Source organism: Anopheles nili, chromosome 2 (genome assembly GCF_943737925.1).
Source record: "Anopheles nili chromosome 2, idAnoNiliSN_F5_01, whole genome shotgun sequence".
NCBI classification, from domain to species: domain Eukaryota; kingdom Metazoa; phylum Arthropoda; class Insecta; order Diptera; family Culicidae; genus Anopheles; species Anopheles nili.
The window spans coordinates 4,753,928-4,772,049 of NC_071291.1; the positions used below are offsets into that span (position 1 = coordinate 4,753,928).

The 18,122-nt window shown below is 46.1% G+C and overlaps 3 protein-coding genes across 4 annotated transcripts; 2 read left to right on the top strand and 1 right to left on the bottom strand.

Moving 5' to 3' along the window:
- The first annotated feature begins 1,363 nt into the window (after positions 1-1,363).
- LOC128721942 (uncharacterized) lies at positions 1,364-7,346 on the top strand. The gene is made up of 9 exons (XM_053815750.1): positions 1,364-1,570; positions 1,653-1,851; positions 2,061-2,350; positions 2,435-2,487; positions 3,564-3,941; positions 4,272-4,402; positions 4,472-4,880; positions 5,069-5,561; positions 5,656-7,346. The coding sequence occupies exons 1-8, from the start codon at positions 1,385-1,387 to the stop codon at positions 5,499-5,501; spliced, it is 2,079 nt and encodes a 692-aa protein (XP_053671725.1). The 5' UTR covers positions 1,364-1,384; the 3' UTR covers positions 5,502-5,561; positions 5,656-7,346.
- An 8-nt stretch (positions 7,347-7,354) lies between these two features.
- On the bottom strand, positions 7,355-8,667 carry LOC128721595 (telomerase Cajal body protein 1 homolog). Its single transcript, XM_053815364.1, has one exon. The coding sequence runs from the start codon at positions 8,665-8,667 to the stop codon at positions 7,378-7,380; it is 1,290 nt and encodes a 429-aa protein (XP_053671339.1). The 3' UTR covers positions 7,355-7,377.
- A 191-nt stretch (positions 8,668-8,858) lies between these two features.
- On the top strand, positions 8,859-12,165 carry LOC128730221 (fumarate hydratase, mitochondrial-like). 2 transcript variants are annotated; one of them, XM_053823253.1, is made up of 3 exons: positions 8,859-8,994; positions 10,506-11,649; positions 11,741-12,165. In XM_053823253.1, the coding sequence occupies exons 1-3, from the start codon at positions 8,890-8,892 to the stop codon at positions 12,001-12,003; spliced, it is 1,512 nt and encodes a 503-aa protein (XP_053679228.1). In that variant the 5' UTR covers positions 8,859-8,889; the 3' UTR covers positions 12,004-12,165. The 2 variants fall into 2 exon arrangements, with proteins under 2 accessions (XP_053679228.1, XP_053679229.1); XM_053823254.1 differs by lacking the exon at positions 8,859-8,994 and adding an exon at positions 10,059-10,114.
- The last annotated feature ends 5,957 nt before the right edge of the window (positions 12,166-18,122 follow it).

An 18,122-nucleotide genomic window follows, 5' to 3' on the forward strand; every position in this document is an offset into this window, starting at 1 on the left:
GACCGACGCATCGAAAACGCTGAGGGAAGTGTCCAAATTCGGGAGTGATCGCGCTAGCACACACCTTTAATGTTTAATGTCAGCTGATCGAGCTACAGAATCGATGCGGCTGAATAACATAAATCTCAATGCATAGGGGGTGCTGTATGTTGGGGTATTTGTGAGCATTTTAAACCAGATCGTATGTAGATCTTGCTGGTTTTGAATCGGAATTATATTTGGCGCATAGAATTTATCAATTTTTAACCGAGTCAGCCCGGGATAAGGCTCACAGCGACTGTTGGGAGGAAATGCCTTTCAGTCCAGAAACAATAATTCAAATCTCAATACGACCTGACCGTCCTTAAATAAATAATAATATTAACTTTATCAATTTTTGGTTTAGTTGACTTGTGAGTTGATCAATAGAAACTGCGATTATTGTACAATTATTTAGTAAGTGGGCTCGTGAAAGATATGTGAAATAGGGAATAGGGAAAATATTTAAAATATAAAACCACAAGTAGACTACTGTACATAGTCAATTCATATAGTCATGAGTGCAATTGCATTTGTTTGCTCTGCCAACTGCAGCCCTGCATTGAGTTGTTAATGACGTCTATTGACTCTATTATTTGCTGCTGAAATTGAACTTATGATAAATTCTCGAAAACAGTTAATGAATCATCAAATATATGAATAATCAATATCTTAAAAACTGAGAAAAACCCATCCAAATTGAAATTGAGGTGATTTTCTCATCTCGTCTTTCGAATTGTCGCCGATGACTAAATAGCGAATTTTGCGATAAACTTGCCTACTCTTCTCACTTGGCCAGTCGAACACGGCTGGATCGTGACATGTTTAATTTTGCAGCATTATTCTGCCGGTTATGCAACTACCGTTGAAGAAGATTGGAAGAGTTTTGCGGACTCATAGCTTAAGGAAGGCCCGCGAAGCGCACCAACGTTTTAACCGCCAGTTTGGCTCCAACGGCCCCAAAACGTGCTTCTTACGGGAGGCTCTTTTTTCTGGCAATAAAGCAGCTTACAATCTAATCTGAGCCTGAGAACGAGACCCGATGCATGCGTGGCTAAGTGCCAACTACTGCATAGAGGCTGGCCGATTTACGGCTTATCCAGCGTCTGGAACATAATTTTCGACGGACAATTTTAACTGCCGCTGTCCTGCATCTCAAAGTTTAGGGGGCGTACGTGTCCCGGCAAGCAATGTCCACAAATTAAGAACGTTTGTTTACATTACCTCGTGAAGAATTCAACATATTATGCTGGAGTACAATATTGAAAAACTGCTTTGAATAAATCATGCAGCGTGTACTTAGTGCGCAACATATTGTTTCCTAATTTTGTACTTCTTTCTTCGTTCCCATAAAGCTTCCTGAAAAATGCCTCCGCCACCGCCGCCTGGACCGCCACCACCTCCTGGGCCGCCACCCCCGCCGGCCCTGAAGATCGGTGGCGGTGCACCGCCGGCCGATGGGCGGAACGCGTTACTCCTCTCGATCCAGAAGGGCACGAAACTGAAAAAAACGGTCACAGTCGACAAGAGCGCCCCTGCAATCCAAGGCAAGGTGAGTTTTCCGGTCGCACGTCACACTCTTCCGAAGGTCCTGCAACGGTTCGTAAACATTGTTTTTTGCTTACTTGTTTTAGGTTGCATCCGATGGAACCGGACCAACCGGGACGACCAGACCGAATAACCGTGGTCCCGGACGACCGTTGGGTGATGAGGGTATGACGACAGCCCCGACGGCTCCCGGCGGTGGCCAACCGAAACTGGGCGGTTTGTTTGAGGGCATGTCATCGATGCCGAAACTAAAACCAGTCGGTAGCAGAACAGGACCTGGCACAGGTAAACAAAGCAGCCATGAGACACGACGGTAACATGAGCCACCGTTGTTGCCACTAAGGCTTCCGAATTGTAGCCCCGATGACGTAAAAAAAGTTGCTTCCGGGTGGACAATGATTTACGCGGGATGAAAGTGATCCCGCACGCACGCAAGCACGCGAAAAAAGGAGCAGGTTTCAACTGCTAACGTATGGTTTTTCCCCATCCCCCAGTGAACGCATCCACAACGGGGTTGCAGCAGAACAAAACACCATCCCCGGACGCCTCGAAGGGTTCGCCGGTCAACAACGGGCGCCTGGGAAATGGCGGTGCCGGACCGATCGACTTTTCGGACGAGCTCGCGCAAAAGTTAACGCTCAAAAAACAGAAACACCAGCAGGGCAACAGTAGCACCGGCAGTGAACGATCCCCCGCCATGAACGCACCCCCGGCCGTACCGAACGAGACGAACCTCCGGATGAATCGGGGACCACCACCGCAACCGCCAACATCGCTCCAGCGGGTAAATGGGCACCGCGTTGGTCGCTTCTCCCACGGAGAGCTGTACTGTAGGTTTATACTCACCGGTATCTTTATTCTATTGCAGCCCACCGGAGATAATTCGTCGGGAAAAACGCTCCCCGCATCCAGTCAAAAAAGGTGCGTATCACCCGACCCTTCAGGAACGGATGCTGCATGGGAGATGAAACGATCGAGTAGAGCTCAGCGGTTGGGGAGAGGGCGCTATTTTTATTCCGACACGTTTACTTTTATCGTGCGTTTCTTAGTTTGTTTTGCTTTTATTTGAGACGAATCGCACCTCCTGCGTGGGGCGATTGGTGGAGCGTTGTAAAGGCAGGTCAGAGTTGGCCAGCATTGATCCCACAGAGCGCAAAAGTCCTGGTGGTGGGATCCAACATCAGCGGCCGGCTGTGGGGACCTCCACCAACATCTTCTAGTGGAGTTATTTTTGGCGCGTGCTCAAATGTTTCTGCTTTTGCTTCTCATTTTTTTGTTGCCTCGCATGACGATCACGTTGAACTGTGGGGAATCGCTGTTGCGAATAAGATAGACAAAAGTGCAAACAGGATTCACTCTGATCGTGATCTATGGTAGGGCGCTAGAACGCAGAGGGAGGCATCTGTGTTTATGTTGTGAAGGAGCTATTTTTAACGCGTTCGTAAGATCATCTCGAGAAATTATGTGCTTATATGGATATATATTCCGATGGGTTCAACACTCGGTATAGTTCAGGGCCAAACATTGTGGCTAACTTGGACAGTTTAAGAAGGGTTTAACGGTCGTTTCGTTAGTGTTTAGTTTCAAACGTGCATTTTGCTAGCGCTTTTATTATTTATAATTACGCTTGCGCTTGTTCTTAGGCTTGCGTGAAGTAATTTGGTTGCCATTATAATTTCTTTACATAGTGCGTTTGATTTAGTTGTACCTTAATCTAAAGTAATTTCGTTACGATTTTTGTTTGTTGATGCTGTTGCGTTGTATTTTCTTTTAGCTAATTTAACCCTATTTTTTATTCATTCCCTTCCCTATTTTATGTTTCATTTGTCTACGGTGTCATGTGCTTCATCGTATCGTTCCCTCCCCCATGTGACGCCCCACGTGTGTTCCCTTGTGTATCATATTATTCATATCGTGTACAAATATATAAACTACCTTGTGTGCCTCCAATCTCCGATGGGATTGGACGATCCCGCGCGGTATGTTCCGGTAAGTAGCCAAGCACCTGCAACGCCCAACCACCTGAATCATCACACGAAGCTGGCGACGGCCACCAAGCCGTCTGTGGCCAACGGACCGGCGTCCTTCAACACCAACAGCAGCAGTATCAGCAGCACCACTAGTCCCACAGTTAATGCAACCGTCGGCGCAGCGATCCCCAACCGGTCGGCTTTGTTCGGCGGAAATGCGACGGTTCCGGTGACGGCACCTGCCTTGGGCAATGGCAGCGTGCCGTCATCGAAGCCGGTACCAAACTATGGCAAACCAAATCTAGCACCGAAGCCTCCCGGCATGCAGCTACCGGGTTCGATGGGTGAAGGAGGTAGCGCGACGAGACCAACCGTGAGTCGGCACCAGAGCATGCGAAGTCCAAGGTAGGCCGCGGGTTACAAACATTTTCCCAGCCTCCAGACTCTCTTGTACAGGTCAAGCGAAGATAGATGGAATGCAGAAGCAAGTTTTAACACAGATAATGTAAAACAAGAAACTTTAAAAGCATTGGGTTATGGTGTGAATATTCGACGGGTGGATTTTATGCTTCAACATAGTTTGTACAGCATCGGATTGCGGTTATTTGCAAGTGCGAGTTTGTCTTTGCTACCTTGATATGTAAAGTTAATCAATGTATAGACCCGCAAATTGTACCGATTGTCTACGCGTCTATAGGCTTCTTGTTCTTTGTTGATCGATTGGTTCAATTTTAGGTCACCTCCGGTCTCGCAAACCACACCGGCATTCCCCGCCAACCATTTCGGTACGATGCGTGGACCACCCTCGTCAGCGGCCATGTTCCAGTCATCGGAATCGATCGTGCGACCTGTGCGGGAAGTAACCGGTAAGCATCGTCCTGCGACATTCTCGTACGATCGAGCTCTGAAATGACCGTATAAATTCTTTCCCGTAGGTCGACCATCCGCTCCACCGCCAAAGCCACCCACAATGAAACCTCCTCCACCACCTCCGGTGCGAAGCGTCAGCAACACGAACCTAACACACCTGCCACCATCGCTGAGTCTGGCACCGTCTGCGCAGGACAGCACCGGAACCGGTTCGCCAGCGGCCGAACCATCTGCGTTCGGATCGGTGAACAATGTCGCCTCGCTAACGCTAGCAGATGAGCTGCGAGCGAAAGTAAGCAACGCGAACCTTTCAGTGGCGGGTTCGTCTGCAAACTCGATATCCACCGGCAACCTGAGCGTGCTAGGCGGTGGAACCTCCTTGACGAAAGGGGGCAGCCTTAAAACGACAGCAGCGCCACCATTACCACCGCATCGGACGAGCCCTGCACCGCCACCTCCAGCTCCGGTGAGCAGGTTTTCTTTTTATTCTGTATAGCAGGGTTTTCTTTTTCTTATCTCGATAGAGTAGATAACCGATAAGATAAAACGGCGAGCAGGGTGCAAGAGTATTACAAAATTTGCGTTGCTAGTAGCTAGCTTTGGTGGAATGTTCGTTGTGAACGCATTTTACAGTATATATATTTTCTTTATCTGGTGCAGAGCTCTGGTGAGGCGCCCGTACCACCACAACGAATTTCTTCGATCCGCAACTCGGCTGGCAGCGGAAGCTTACCTGTGGTACCAGTCGGTTCCAGCGTTAGCAGCAATAGTCACAATCAGAGTCATCATAGTCAAAATAGCACCATCGTTATTACAACCACTACGACGTCCTCCAGTCTACATCGAAAGGACACATCGCTGACGTCTGTTAGCAGCGGGTCTTCGACAGCAACCACAGGGCAGGGTGCAACCGCCAGCAGTAAGATGCCGCTGCCGGAGATAGACCTCGAGTCAAAGTACTCGCTCTATTTCCACAAAGTGACGGAGTTCCCGCAACCGATACCGTTCCTGAACGTACAGAAGATTTACCCTAGCGAGCTGCGTTTGCAACAGCAGTCGGCACAGGCCGCGCAACAGCAGCAACATCGTCAGTAAAGGCTCGCAAACCCAAATCAACAGCCGGGAACGATCCATCTGCGGTTAGACCGTTTAACGGTATGTATACATATGCCTTTCGTCACTATTTTGCTCTCTACATGCGCTCTGCTGAAATTGCAGCATTCACAATAATGATTTCAAAAACTTACAGTACATGGCGTGCGCGTGAAAATGCCATACTAATATGAGCATACCCGGGAAAACAGTATTTATGAGAGGAGGACAAACGTGGTCATCAGGCACACATTAATTCTCACACACACACACATATTCACTTATCGATCCTTTATGTGAAATGAGCGAGCTGGTGTGATTATAAAGCGCAATTGTTAAGAATAATCGCTATCGATAGAGCGGGGAAGTTGTACGTTCAAGTTCGATGGTAGGTAAAAGGGGCGAATAAATGCGTTATACCTTGTACTAGACCTTAGACATGTGCTGTAATAGTGTATACACCGTTGCGCATTGGCTGACATTTGGAACGAGACGAGAATGATATTCTTTTACAAGAACCTTGACTATAAATGAATGTGAACAATGAAATGAAATCGTCAAATCATATCAAAGCAACAACATAAGCAGTAGTAGAAGCGAAACACCCATAAACGAGTAAGTAGCAGTATAAACCTCCATAACAGTGGATTTCGCAATCAAAATCCTATCCGATAGTTTCGAAAAACAGATATCAGACTGTGAGCGTAACAAAACTTAACTGGATTTTCCTGATAAAACATCTAGCAACAAAATGTATGTATATAGTACAGCAATCGATCACTGTTGAATTTTGGTTAACAATCCGTTTATCGTAAATTTATCGCAATAATGAAGGGCCTGCTAGTACGAGGTTTGCATGTGGGCGAGGAACGTCGTGAGCAGCAGGTTAACGTTAGGTCGATCCCTTTCCTTGCAAATGCAAGTTTACCTCTTTCATTCGTAGCAAACCTCCTTTCGCGCGTTATCGTCAATGGCTCGTATGTTGCGTGCGATACGATGTATTAGTCATTTAACCGTTTTGAATCTTGTAAGGATTCGGATTATTTTTATTTAAGATGTGTCAAAGCGTAACGCAAATGGATAACATATACACACGCCCTATCTTAAAAGGGAGAATAGAAAATAAAGTAGTAATCGCGTAGAGTTGTTTTTATTTTAAGATTTAAGATACCAATTAACAAGCAATTACTGAGTAGAGAGAATGGAATAGATGTTACAGAGATGGCCGATGTTGTCGGCAAGCGTAACGTAATAAGCAACTTATTAAAAAAGCGTTGAGCTGAGCAGGACGTGTGAAAAACGACGCACCATCAGCAACCGACACCTGCGATGCATCGTTGGTAAAGTTGTTGATAGAGGAAATGAAAACGGAAGCTAAAGTAATAGACAATTTTACTATTGGGGAACAATCATTACAAAAACAAAAAAGGACAAATAAGAGAAACAGTGAGAGAGTACATCAGAAAATGATCCAGTTCGGTGGCGGCAATAATGTGATGCAAGGTAAGCGACGATGGTAAAAAAAATCGAACCCTATTTGCTTGGTAAAAGTCGTGCAAGGAAGTGACCACAGCCATGGAATAATAAAGGATCGCATCAGATTGTGAATCCTATGTGTCGCCGCACGAACGCGACAACCGAGAGAGATGGATTGAAGTGGAGCAAAACAAGAGAGATACATCCGTGAGTCTTTATTAATCGCAATTTGTTATTTCAATTTGTTGTAAATATGAACTAAAACTGAAAAATATTTAATCATATGGTTCATAGATACTGAAGGAAGTGAAGATAAAGGAAGTCAGTTCAAGCAAGGCGACTGCGAACAATAACAGATGAAAATATTACAATATCGGGTACAGAGAGAATTTTTATTCATTTTTTATTCTTCCGAAAACAGCCCCTTCCCTATCCACCATAGTGTGAGGGAATTTTCCACCTTGGGATCGAGTGCTTTTTTGGCGTCCTGTTCGCCGTCCTCGGAATCTGTAGCTTTAGCACGGAAATGGTACTGACCGCTGGATGTAGCCAGGATAGGAGCATGAGGATGAAACGAGACTCCGTTGAGACAGTCCCAATGAAGTGGAAAAAGTAATTCCTTCGGTACGTTGTCGCCATCTAGGTCACGAAGATTCCAAGCGTGCAGTATCCCCCTAGTATCGCCACTTACTAGCCACTGTCCTAGTGGCGAAAAATCCAAATAAATGCGCTGGTTGGTGGCACAGGTCCGTCGTAACGATCGCACCGGATGCGTGAGCTTGCGAACGTCCCAAATCAATATTTTAGGATCCTTGCGAGCGCCGGAAGCGAACATGGTTGCTTCTGTGTTGAGATCAAATCCAAGCCACGTAACTCCAGCGGTGTGGCTGTTATCAGTGTTATAATTTCCCACCTTCAAACATTCTCCCGAGCGCGTGTCCAACACAGAGATGCTGCGGTTCCATGAACCGTACAAAATCGTATTGGGCAGCGATGGAGCGATCGCCATGCAAGATGCAGTGGATTTTGTCTTAAAAGAACTCGCCTCCCTACCGGGTACGGTTATATCGAACGATTTAATAGACTTTTTGTATCCCCCGTAGATGGTTTCTCCATCGATAGGTGAAAATACAAGGCTGAGTGCCGCTTCCACTTCATCGAACTGATCATAGCCTTTATACGAACATCGCAGGTTGCCGGTGAAAGCATCCCACAGCTGTATTGGTTCGTGCTGGCGAGATGCGATCCAGCAACACGTCTCTGGAATTCCACTGTTCATGCGCGGGTACCATGCTAAGTCGTACACGAGACCGCCCTCCGAAACGTGTACCGCGGACGTTAACAGGTCAACGGGGCGGTCTTCCGACACGTGGTCTTTTCCGTACAGATCGTTTGGTAGTTCTACTATGTGCATGCCGTCATTGTTAACCGCGGTCAGCACGCAGGTTCCATCCGGCGACCAATGGCAACCTTGCAGGTAGTTTTGCCGCACGGGACGATCCCAGGAACACCGTGCTACTTCTATGCAGGCGCTATCTTTGAAGAAACTGTCTTCGCTCACTTCATCACAAGCGTCTTTCGGTGCGGATTCGTCCATTGGTGTTGGAATATCTTCGTCGAAGGATTTTGCAGGATCGTCATCAATATCCAAAACCATTGCCGTGAATTCGGCCTGTTCGCTTTCGTCCTCCATTGTTACTAAATGAAACATGTAAACAAAAAGATAACCGCGAAAACTGTCACCGGTAAGAAGGTATCACCGGCCTCTGGCAACACTGCCGATCGAATGTTGTGACAGCATCTAGAGCTGTGCGTTTCGCAGTCAGTGTTTTTTTTAACCAGTGTACGTACGGAGTAGGCTTTGCTAACGACCGTCGGAAAAGTCGGAAAAGCTGCCGGGTAACTCGCCACCGAAATGTTCCATGTATCGCGTCTCGTTGTCCGTGGCCAGGCTCACGTAAAAACTTGTGCACGATTGGCTGCTCTCCAGTCCAGCCGCCATATCACCACCAGCCGCGCGGTAAGCCTACAGGTGTAAAAGCGAATCTGTTTGACGGAGGAAAAGTGGGAAAATTACATAACTGTAGAACCATTTAAATTTGCAAACTTGCCGTCGAACCGGCTCGGTACGCTATGGTCACAAAAGCTATAATGCTGCAAATAGCCTATCATCTAGCGGTGTTTCGTGATCGAGGCGGTGGTGTGCGATTTTTCGCATCGATAAAAATGGGCTTCTTCTTCTTCGCAGGCGACCATTCACGCTACCCGGCATAATATCTAGAGTGTAAGCAGGAGGGACTATTAAAGTACTGTTATTCCATAGATTTTTGTAATGGCGGAATCTGGTGTTAAGAAAATTAAGCTGGTTAGTTACGGAATGTATCTTGGAGGCTTGTTGGAATCACAGAATCGTGTTAGAAATTGTTTAGTTTCTCTCAACGAGTAGTCACGACATTTTCTAATCTTATCATTTAGCAATCTTTACTTGCAAGTAAACGCAAGGAAATGCGGTTAATAATATTGTTTTATTGCCTAGCTACCGCTTGATTATAACGGCATTCAGGGAATATAATAGATTAAAACATGGAATGATTTTTATCGTGGTTAACCACTATAATGAACATTTTAGGAAGTAAACACGATTAGTTGCGTTCTAAGAAAAGTAAAAGGAAAGCTTTCGTTTTGATTCCCACGAAGACTTTCTTCGCCATTATCCCCGCCACACGTGCTTACCGCGCTAGACCGGTTCCATCGACCACAGACAGGATCATACAATGGCAAAAACCTCCCAAACCCATACAAAAACATGGACACAGAGCAACAAGAACAGCCGATCGTACGTACGGTGCTTTGATTAAGTTCAGTTCGCGTCCGCGGTGTGTCCATCATCTCTCCAGTTTCGTATTCAATCGTTTAGTCGTCTCAGAAGCGTTCCGGAGAAAAGACGTGGTCGAATCTCTTTGCAAGCGTTCCGTGGCAACATCTCGTGGCACCAGAGACAAGACTGGTTTCGCTTGGACGTGCTATAAAGCTGCTTTCATTGCACGATCACAAGTTTTTTCCTCTGTCTAAGTGAATATTTAACACGTGTTGCATTTGATCTTGCATTCGCGTTGATCGTAGGACGATAAATAAAGATGGTAAATATGCAAATGAAAACAGTAAAATCACACTTTCGTATGCGAATGCAGCGATTGTTGCCAAGTAGAAATTGTAGCATGATCATTGGATTTCAGCTGCGTACATTATCTTACCCGATTGGATTTTACCCTCGTTTTCTGTCCTTGCTTTTATAGGAGTATTAGGAAGTTTAAAAAATCGAAAAATAGTGAGAGTTTTTAATTTTACCATTCACAAATGACCGATTGTCGAGCTTTTATTTTACTGACTTAATATATAACATTTCTTACCGTTATGTATAGCGATGTTGTCGTGTTGATTAAGTTAATTGCGTCATAGTCATTACGAGTTGTGGCGTTGATGCTGATAACATCCACTGATACTTACAGTTTTGTAATTTATTCTTTTCAGGCAAGCAAAGATGTTGGTTTTCGCACTGAATCTGACACGTTTGGCGAGCTGAAGGTTCCGAACGACAAATACTATGGTGCCCAGACTGTACGTTCGACGATGAACTTCCCAATCGGTGGCCCGACGGAACGTATGCCACAGCCAGTCATTACCGCTATGGGCATCCTAAAGAAATCCGCCGCGCTGGTTAACAAGGAGTACGGTCTGGATCCCAAGATCGCCGATGCCATTTCGCAGGCCGCGGATGATGTCATCTCGGGCAAGTTATATGATGACCACTTCCCGCTCGTCATCTGGCAGACAGGCTCTGGTACTCAGACGAACATGAACGTGAACGAGGTGATCAGCAATCGAGCCATCGAGATCCTTGGTGGCCAGCTTGGCTCGAAGACACCCGTCCATCCGAACGATCACGTTAACAAATCGCAATCGTCCAACGATACGTTCCCTACGGCGATTCACGTGTCGGTTGCCCGAGAGCTGACGGGAAATCTACGTCCTGCTATTCAAACCCTGCACGACGCTTTGAAAGCAAAATCGGAAGAGTTTAAGGATATCATCAAAATTGGCCGTACTCACACACAAGATGCGGTTCCACTGACACTCGGCCAGGAGTTCAGCGGCTATGTGCAACAGATGGCCTTTGCATTGGATCGTATCGAGGCTGTGCTGCCTCGTGTGTATATGTTGGCTATCGGTGGAACCGCCGTCGGCACGGGACTGAATACGCGAGTTGGGTTCGCTGAAAAGGTGGCTGCAAAGATCGGAGAGTTGACTGGATTGCCGTTCGTTTCGGCACCAAACAAATTCGAAGCCCTGGCAGCACGTGATGCCATGGTGGAAGTATCCGGTTGCCTCAATACGATTGCAGTTAGCTGCATGAAAATTGCAAATGACATTCGTTTTCTTGGATCGGGCCCAAGATGTGGATTGGGTGAGTTGAGCTTGCCAGAAAACGAACCGGGAAGCTCGATCATGCCCGGAAAGGTTAACCCAACACAGTGTGAAGCCATGACCATGGTGTGCGCTCAGGTGATGGGAAATAATGTGGCCGTTACCGTTGGTGGATCCAATGGTCACTTCGAGCTGAACGTGTTCAAACCTTTGGTTGTCTCGAATGTTCTTCGATCCATCCGGTTGCTATGTAAGTAGAGCGATTGGCGAAATAATCCGTTTATAGCTTAGTTATAGATACCAACATATTGAAAATATTCATTTTTTCATCTTTATTTTAGCGGACAGCGCTCGTACTTTCACCAAGAATTGTGTGGTTGGTATCGAGGCAAATCGTGCCAACATTGATAAAATCATGAACGAATCGCTGATGTTGGTCACTGCCCTAAACCCGCACATCGGCTACGATAAGGCTGCCAAGATTGCTAAAACGGCGCACAAGGAGGGCACAACCCTCAAGCAGGCCGCTCTCAAGCTAGGATATCTGAACGAACAGCAGTTTGCCGAATGGGTCCGACCGGAGAACATGCTCGGCCCGAAGTAAATCGACCCAATGAACCTGTTCCAGTGTGCAGCGAGTGTTCGTAAGCTGGATGGATTGAACGAGTAGATGATTGCATTATTTATTTACAACATGGTAAAAAGTATTCGTGGAATCAGAAAAAAAGGAATATATAATATGCCATGGTGAAGTCGTGAAGTGTGATTCCGTTGAAAGGTGAGTGTAGTACAATTTTATTTAATCCGAATCTGGACAAGGGTATATTAACCATTAATTAGTACTACGTAATTTATTGAATGTTTTTATTATTTTTCATTATGAATTAACGATTTTCTGTAGATTATACAATTTTTATCGTTTATGTGAATTATTTCCTTTGGTATACCAGAGCAAATTCTACATCCAGTTTATATGAACCTCGACATGAATTGTCAAATCGTTACATGACATTTTAAAAATTCACATCATTTAATTTTGAATCGTAATGTTGTGCTTTTGACTCACAGATGGCGCTAAAAGTCACATTTCTGCGGCAAGCTTCGGTTTTTGGAATCGGAAATGTGGAAAGTGTATCCTTAGACAAACAACATTTTTTCGAATTGCTACGACGTACTTATTTTTTTTAAATTAATTTGTTGATTTATATCTATGAAACATCTACCACATAACATTCGAGTGATGTTGCTGGAGGAGCCCTTGGAGGGTATTGATCAAACTTTTGAGCGTGAAGCACTTGCTCCATTGTTTTACGTTCTCCTTGTTAATGTTTGTCACGCACGGTGGTGTATGTGAGAGAACACCATTTCACCGTACAGAAGATGCTACGGAACACACTTTATCTCGCTTTACCCGAAGCGAATCACCCTCGTCCTTTTTTTGGTTCGAACTCCTAGTCGAGAGCATTGACCTCGATGTTGGCTTCGCCCCATGCCATGTGCAATCGTGGCACGAAATATTCCGCCATTGTTCCTGACACGATCGTCGTCCGGTTCGACCAGGAGCGGCTCGCCGCACCGTACGGCGATGGATCATTTTCAATTTCTTTGCCTTCCCCAGCGGCATCGACGTCGTCGCGTTTGTTTTATGCACGCACCGATCCTAATCTCACCCTCGGCGATGCTGCACCCTAACGCGGTGTGTCCTTAGCGCATCGAATGTAACAGGACACAGTGAACGAGCAATGCACATGTGCGGCAGTCGGTCGGATGCATCGTTGGAAGGGGTTTTCCCTGCAGTAACGCGACAGTCCCTTCGTGTCCTGCCTAGCGACGGCATATTTCTTGTCAGCTCGAAATTACCACGCCAATTCGTTGTCGCTATCTGCCGCCGTCGCCCGGGGATGGGTCTAGGATTTACATTTGCTGTCGGAAATGCTGCCTCAGTTGTCTCTCCGCCTAGTTCTCCCGCACCCTCTCTCAGACACAGGGACGTAGTGATGTAGCGATGCAAAAAAAAAAAAATGAAGTTTAATCTCCTTATGCAAGCGTAATGATTTTGCTCTGGTCGGCTTCGGTCGTGTTTTGGTAGTGCCCTTTCGGTTGCTGCGTTCTGTTCATTCGTTCTTTCCATCATTATTTGCAGCCTCTCTCCTCTGACTCCGGTTCGGTTTGCACGGTTTCACCCGTCCCGGTCATCCCTGCCTTAATATCCTTATAGTTTATGGCCGGGATCAAAATTCATTTTCCGTTTCCATTCATTTAATCGCGTACACGCACCCTCCTTTCGGCAGAGTTGAATATTGTTTGCGCGATTCTATTGCGCCGATGCTATCCTCCTCTGTGACCCCGTCGTGCGTTGACTTTTTGGCAAGGAATAGGATACTTATTTGTGCCGTCGACATTCGGGCAAACATTGGGATGCAGTCGTATTGGAATTGAAATAAATTTAAACCCATTGCCTACCTGGGACTGAAGCTGACGGTATCCGGATCTTGGGAAAAGTGATGACAGCGATAATCATGTTTTTGTTTGTTCGATGAAAACTGCCTCGGCAGGTGTGGTGGAAACAGATATTCCAAAAATTTGTCCAAAAAAATATAGCTTATATTCTTACTAAGGGATAAGATCATGTAAGGGGACAAACACGTTCTGTGAGGATTTAAAAACCATTTTTGTAAACTTTTAGTGTCAGTCATTTAACACACGAGGTAAGTTAAGCAGAATGTAAGGAGAAGTTGCAGGGCCGCCATCCAACTTAAATTACGAAATTCCACTTTCTAGCAGTAGTGATATTCACAAGCTGTTGAGAATAAGATTATAATTGTATTCGTTTCGCACGAACTGTTTCGTATAATGAAGCACTGTTACACCACAAGTTAAAGCACCATAGACTTAAGGTCGAGCATAGGAACAAGATTTAGTGGGGCATGTTACGTCTACCCATTTTAGGCCCCTGGCACGGGGCTTTAGCACACGCCACTGACCTGTGCCTTATGATTAGTGTCCTGTTTTTCCCGCATGAGTAAAACCATCGGGAGCCGTGGTCGAACGTGGAAACTCTGATGGTAATATCATTTCACCGCCGTCATAGATTACCATCTAATGCAAATGTGCAATATCTGTACGCATCGTGCGTAACCAAATAGGCCCCCGGAGTGCGCGTGTACCTGTGTGTCCCGAGCCGTTGGAAAACGACCGAATGAGATAGACGGACTCATGAAAAGTGGATTGGAAAACTTTAAAACCCCCCAATGACGTTGCCGGGGCGTGTTTGAATTAAGAATCCAAATGTTTCATGTTTGGCCTGTTTTGCGGGCCCAGGGGAACCCACGAGAGCACGTTGGTTTTGTTTGAGTTTGCTTTTTTGTTTCGAAAATTTAAAACCACGCGCTCCGTCGCATGCTTGGATGCCATTTCCATGTGCTCTGGCGCTCGGTATCCTCGGCATATCGCATGGTTGGCGCGATTGACGTTAAAACACATGCAAACACGCAATACGATGGAGGACAACGATTCTGGGAGGTCCTGTCGCGATCGTCTGCAAGGACTCCGCGTGGCTGTTTCCGCGGCAATCAACGTCCGACGTCGTGCACCCCATACCGTTTGTTGTCCGATTCGATGGTGCTGCATGGATGTTGGCACGGTGTGTGTGCGTGTGGAAACGGGTTCGAGTTGTGTATATTATTCGATTGAATTTTGTTCCGTTTATTCCGGCTGTATCACATGCTTTAGCGAATGCATTAATTATATCCATTTTCAGACTTGCAGACACAGTGTTGATTGTGTTGATGCAGGTGATAAAATTAGATTTTAATCACGTTGAGTTGGATTTATATATCTGTCGTTTATATTTTGTTATCTTCGACATTTACAAAACGTCAGGAATAACTATGTTTAAATGTTGAACAGGATGTGGTGCAGGAAACGTCGGAAAAGTACAAAAATCCTCATGCGGCAAATGTTCCGTACCACACTGTGAAACCACCCTGGTGCATTTATCACATATGAAAATCAAAATCATGCCTTTTTTCCCGCTCGTAGTTTTCCCCGCGTTCCATGGTATATATATTTTTTTCTTTTCTCCCTTGACCAATTGCGCGGCGGCTCACTCGAAGAGGGAGGGTGGTAATGGTGATCGTGGTCGCGCGATGGCAAAAACTCAATGGACGCCATGGAGGGTGATATGCCGGGGTACGCCAGTGTTGGTGAGTGTGCGTCCTTAATGTTGATTAGGACGGCGGTCGATCCTAGCCACGCGCCACATTCCCGTCTCGTGCCGGCTTCGCGTTCTCTCCTCCTCGCGCGTAAAGTTTCCTTTTAAAAGGACACTCGTCTCGGTCTAATAAAAACGGGGATTTAGCGCTGACGTTACTAGTGCTGGGTTTCTCGTTCCTCGTGCGCAAGCGATGCAAACCAAAGCGCTATCGTAAGCAAATGGTGCAGGAAAAAATGGTATGTTCCTAAACGAGATTGATATCGGCGAGCGGACATAATGAAAAGCCTCGTAGTTCATTCGTTCTATCTCGAATTCTCGTCACTCGAATTCTCATCCTTGCTGCACAGATCAACTCTGTGTCAGGGAAACCGTCGATTTCTAGTGATGTCTGGCCGGTTACATGATATTTATCGATAACCATTTTGACTCCTGGCATGCGGTTTTGGGTGCAGCGTGTGTTTCACTGTAATTTACTGGGCTATTTTTTGCACTTAAACTATTATGCATAGTCAATACTGTAGTAAGATATACTTCATCATATCGTATAATTCAATTAAAAAGATCTTCTTTAATCTCCAATATATTTTCTACGATGATGATGATGATGAATATGTCGTTTTTGCACGCATATCTTAAACATCCTGTTGATGAGGAAGCACAGTATGCACTCGTTGCAAGCTACCTCCCGGCACCGTGCACAAAGGATTGAATGAAAACCCGTATGCTCTGTTTCCTGTTCGATCAAACTCGTGGTAAAAAAGCGGAGCTCGTTATGTTTCCGCACTTTTACGTACATAGCAGGAAATGCATGCTGTCGATCCCAGTTTCATCTTTCCAACCGGCACTCCCGGTAAGATGAGATGACTGCCTATAAGTTTAGTTCATTCCAGCTCGAAACGATATGATAATTTTTATCGATCGAACGACTAGACCCCGGCTTCAGTATAATTTCAGCCTTGCTTCGTCGTCCTTCTTGCCATCCTGGGAAGGGAAAAAGAATTTTGCTTTCTCTCAAGCCTCTCAGCCTAGGTCTTGAGTAGTTCATTTGCGATGAATGTTATCGGAACCAGACTTCGCCAGAAGCTACTTCATCGAACGGGGTTCTGTGCGCTTGCGCAGCGTTATCCTTGTTCATCGCGAAAAGCAGCTCCAGTACGGTTTTTGGAAAATACACGTGCACACATGTGCGTCGTATGGAGGCCACAGGACCACAGGATATCCGGTTCTTCACGGGGTGGGGGGATCGCAGAATGGAAAATGGTGGGGAGATCCAGAAGATGCTACTTCACGCGCGGTCCATCGGGTCACACGCGGACACTTTGTTTGTGAAGCACTCGAATTTCACACTAGAGAGTGGCTGAGTTCTATTTCGTTTTACAATGATGTATTTTTTTAATACTTGTGCTTCTTCAACGTACCTCTCGAGAGTCTCTTCGTGTTTCGTAAAACAATAGCTGAGCATAAAAGAAGGAGGAGAAGGTTGATGGGGATGGGTTGTGCATGGAAGAGAAGGTGGCGCACCGTACGTGCTCGAGTGTCCAATCTGCTCGAGTTGGGCATTGTGTTTTCGCTTGCAAACGAAACTAACAACAACAAAAAAACGCATGCTGCCTTTCGTACCGTTTCGCTCGCGTCCTTGGTCCTTGCCGGTACCGAAGGGGCGCCCCGGGTAGTGGGTCGAAAATTAAATGGCTCACAGTTTTCACCCTTTTCCCGGTCCCGGGGGGCACTGTTCGAAGGACGGTAATGAGCGCTTACGGTTGGCTGGAAATGCAAATGGAATTCGTCCGTGTCAGCTGTAACAACAGTTACACGCGTTGGCCTGAAACAAAGAGCGGCACGCTTTCGGTTCGGTACCGAGGACACGCAGACCATGCCTGGGTGTCTCTTCCGCCGCTTGGATCGGGTTGCGTTGTTCCCATTCATCTCCTACGGCAGTTTGCATATATGCACATATTTGAGTCCCCCGAAGGCGGCTGTGCGAACACAACTCCCTACCCTATAGATGGACGACGGCTTTTTTTACCAATTTATTTTCCGGAATAACTGATTTCCCTGTCCGTGTGTGTGTGTAACAACGGCTATTGTTTTCCATCGAGTGGAAAACTCCCTTCATATTTCATATTTTCCCTATTTTGCAACAAACTTTGGCTAGGACTGAATTTCCTCTTGCATATTTTTAAACAGCCCATGTCGGTGTTGATTTTTAGAGAAACTAGAAATGAGATTAATACTTTTTGGACTGTTTGAATACTTGTTGGACAATTTGTTGTAGATTTGTTGCATGGTTCAATACTGTTTAGAACTGTTCCAACACGTATAGTATAGGTTTCACACGGTCTCGCTCGGTCGCCCTGATGATCCTTCGCACCCGTGTATCGATTCCCGTACTTTCCCCTGCGAAGCGGTGAACAGGTTTGAACTGCCTCATAACGTGCTCCTGATGTCCTGTCGCAGCCGTCGGCCAAGGGTTCGTTGAACGCACAAGCCCGCCTCGGAAGTGCTCT

Excerpts from the sequence above, each read along its gene's own strand:
- LOC128721942 (XM_053815750.1), top strand. The coding sequence starts at position 1,385 with ATGCCTCCGCCACCGCCGCCTGGACCGCCACCACCTCCTGGGCCGCCA. Across the intron at positions 3,942-4,271 it reads CAGAGCATGCGAAGTCCAAG|GTCACCTCCGGTCTCGCAAA; the intron begins GTAGGCCGCGGG and ends GTTCAATTTTAG. Across the intron at positions 4,403-4,471 it reads ACCTGTGCGGGAAGTAACCG|GTCGACCATCCGCTCCACCG; the intron begins GTAAGCATCGTC and ends TCTTTCCCGTAG.
- LOC128721595 (XM_053815364.1), bottom strand. The coding sequence starts at position 8,667 with ATGGAGGACGAAAGCGAACAGGCCGAATTCACGGCAATGGTTTTGGAT.
- LOC128730221 (XM_053823253.1), top strand. The coding sequence starts at position 8,890 with ATGTTCCATGTATCGCGTCTCGTTGTCCGTGGCCAGGCTCACGTAAAA. Across the intron at positions 8,995-10,505 it reads ATATCACCACCAGCCGCGCG|GCAAGCAAAGATGTTGGTTT; the intron begins GTAAGCCTACAG and ends TATTCTTTTCAG. Across the intron at positions 11,650-11,740 it reads TCGATCCATCCGGTTGCTAT|CGGACAGCGCTCGTACTTTC; the intron begins GTAAGTAGAGCG and ends TCTTTATTTTAG.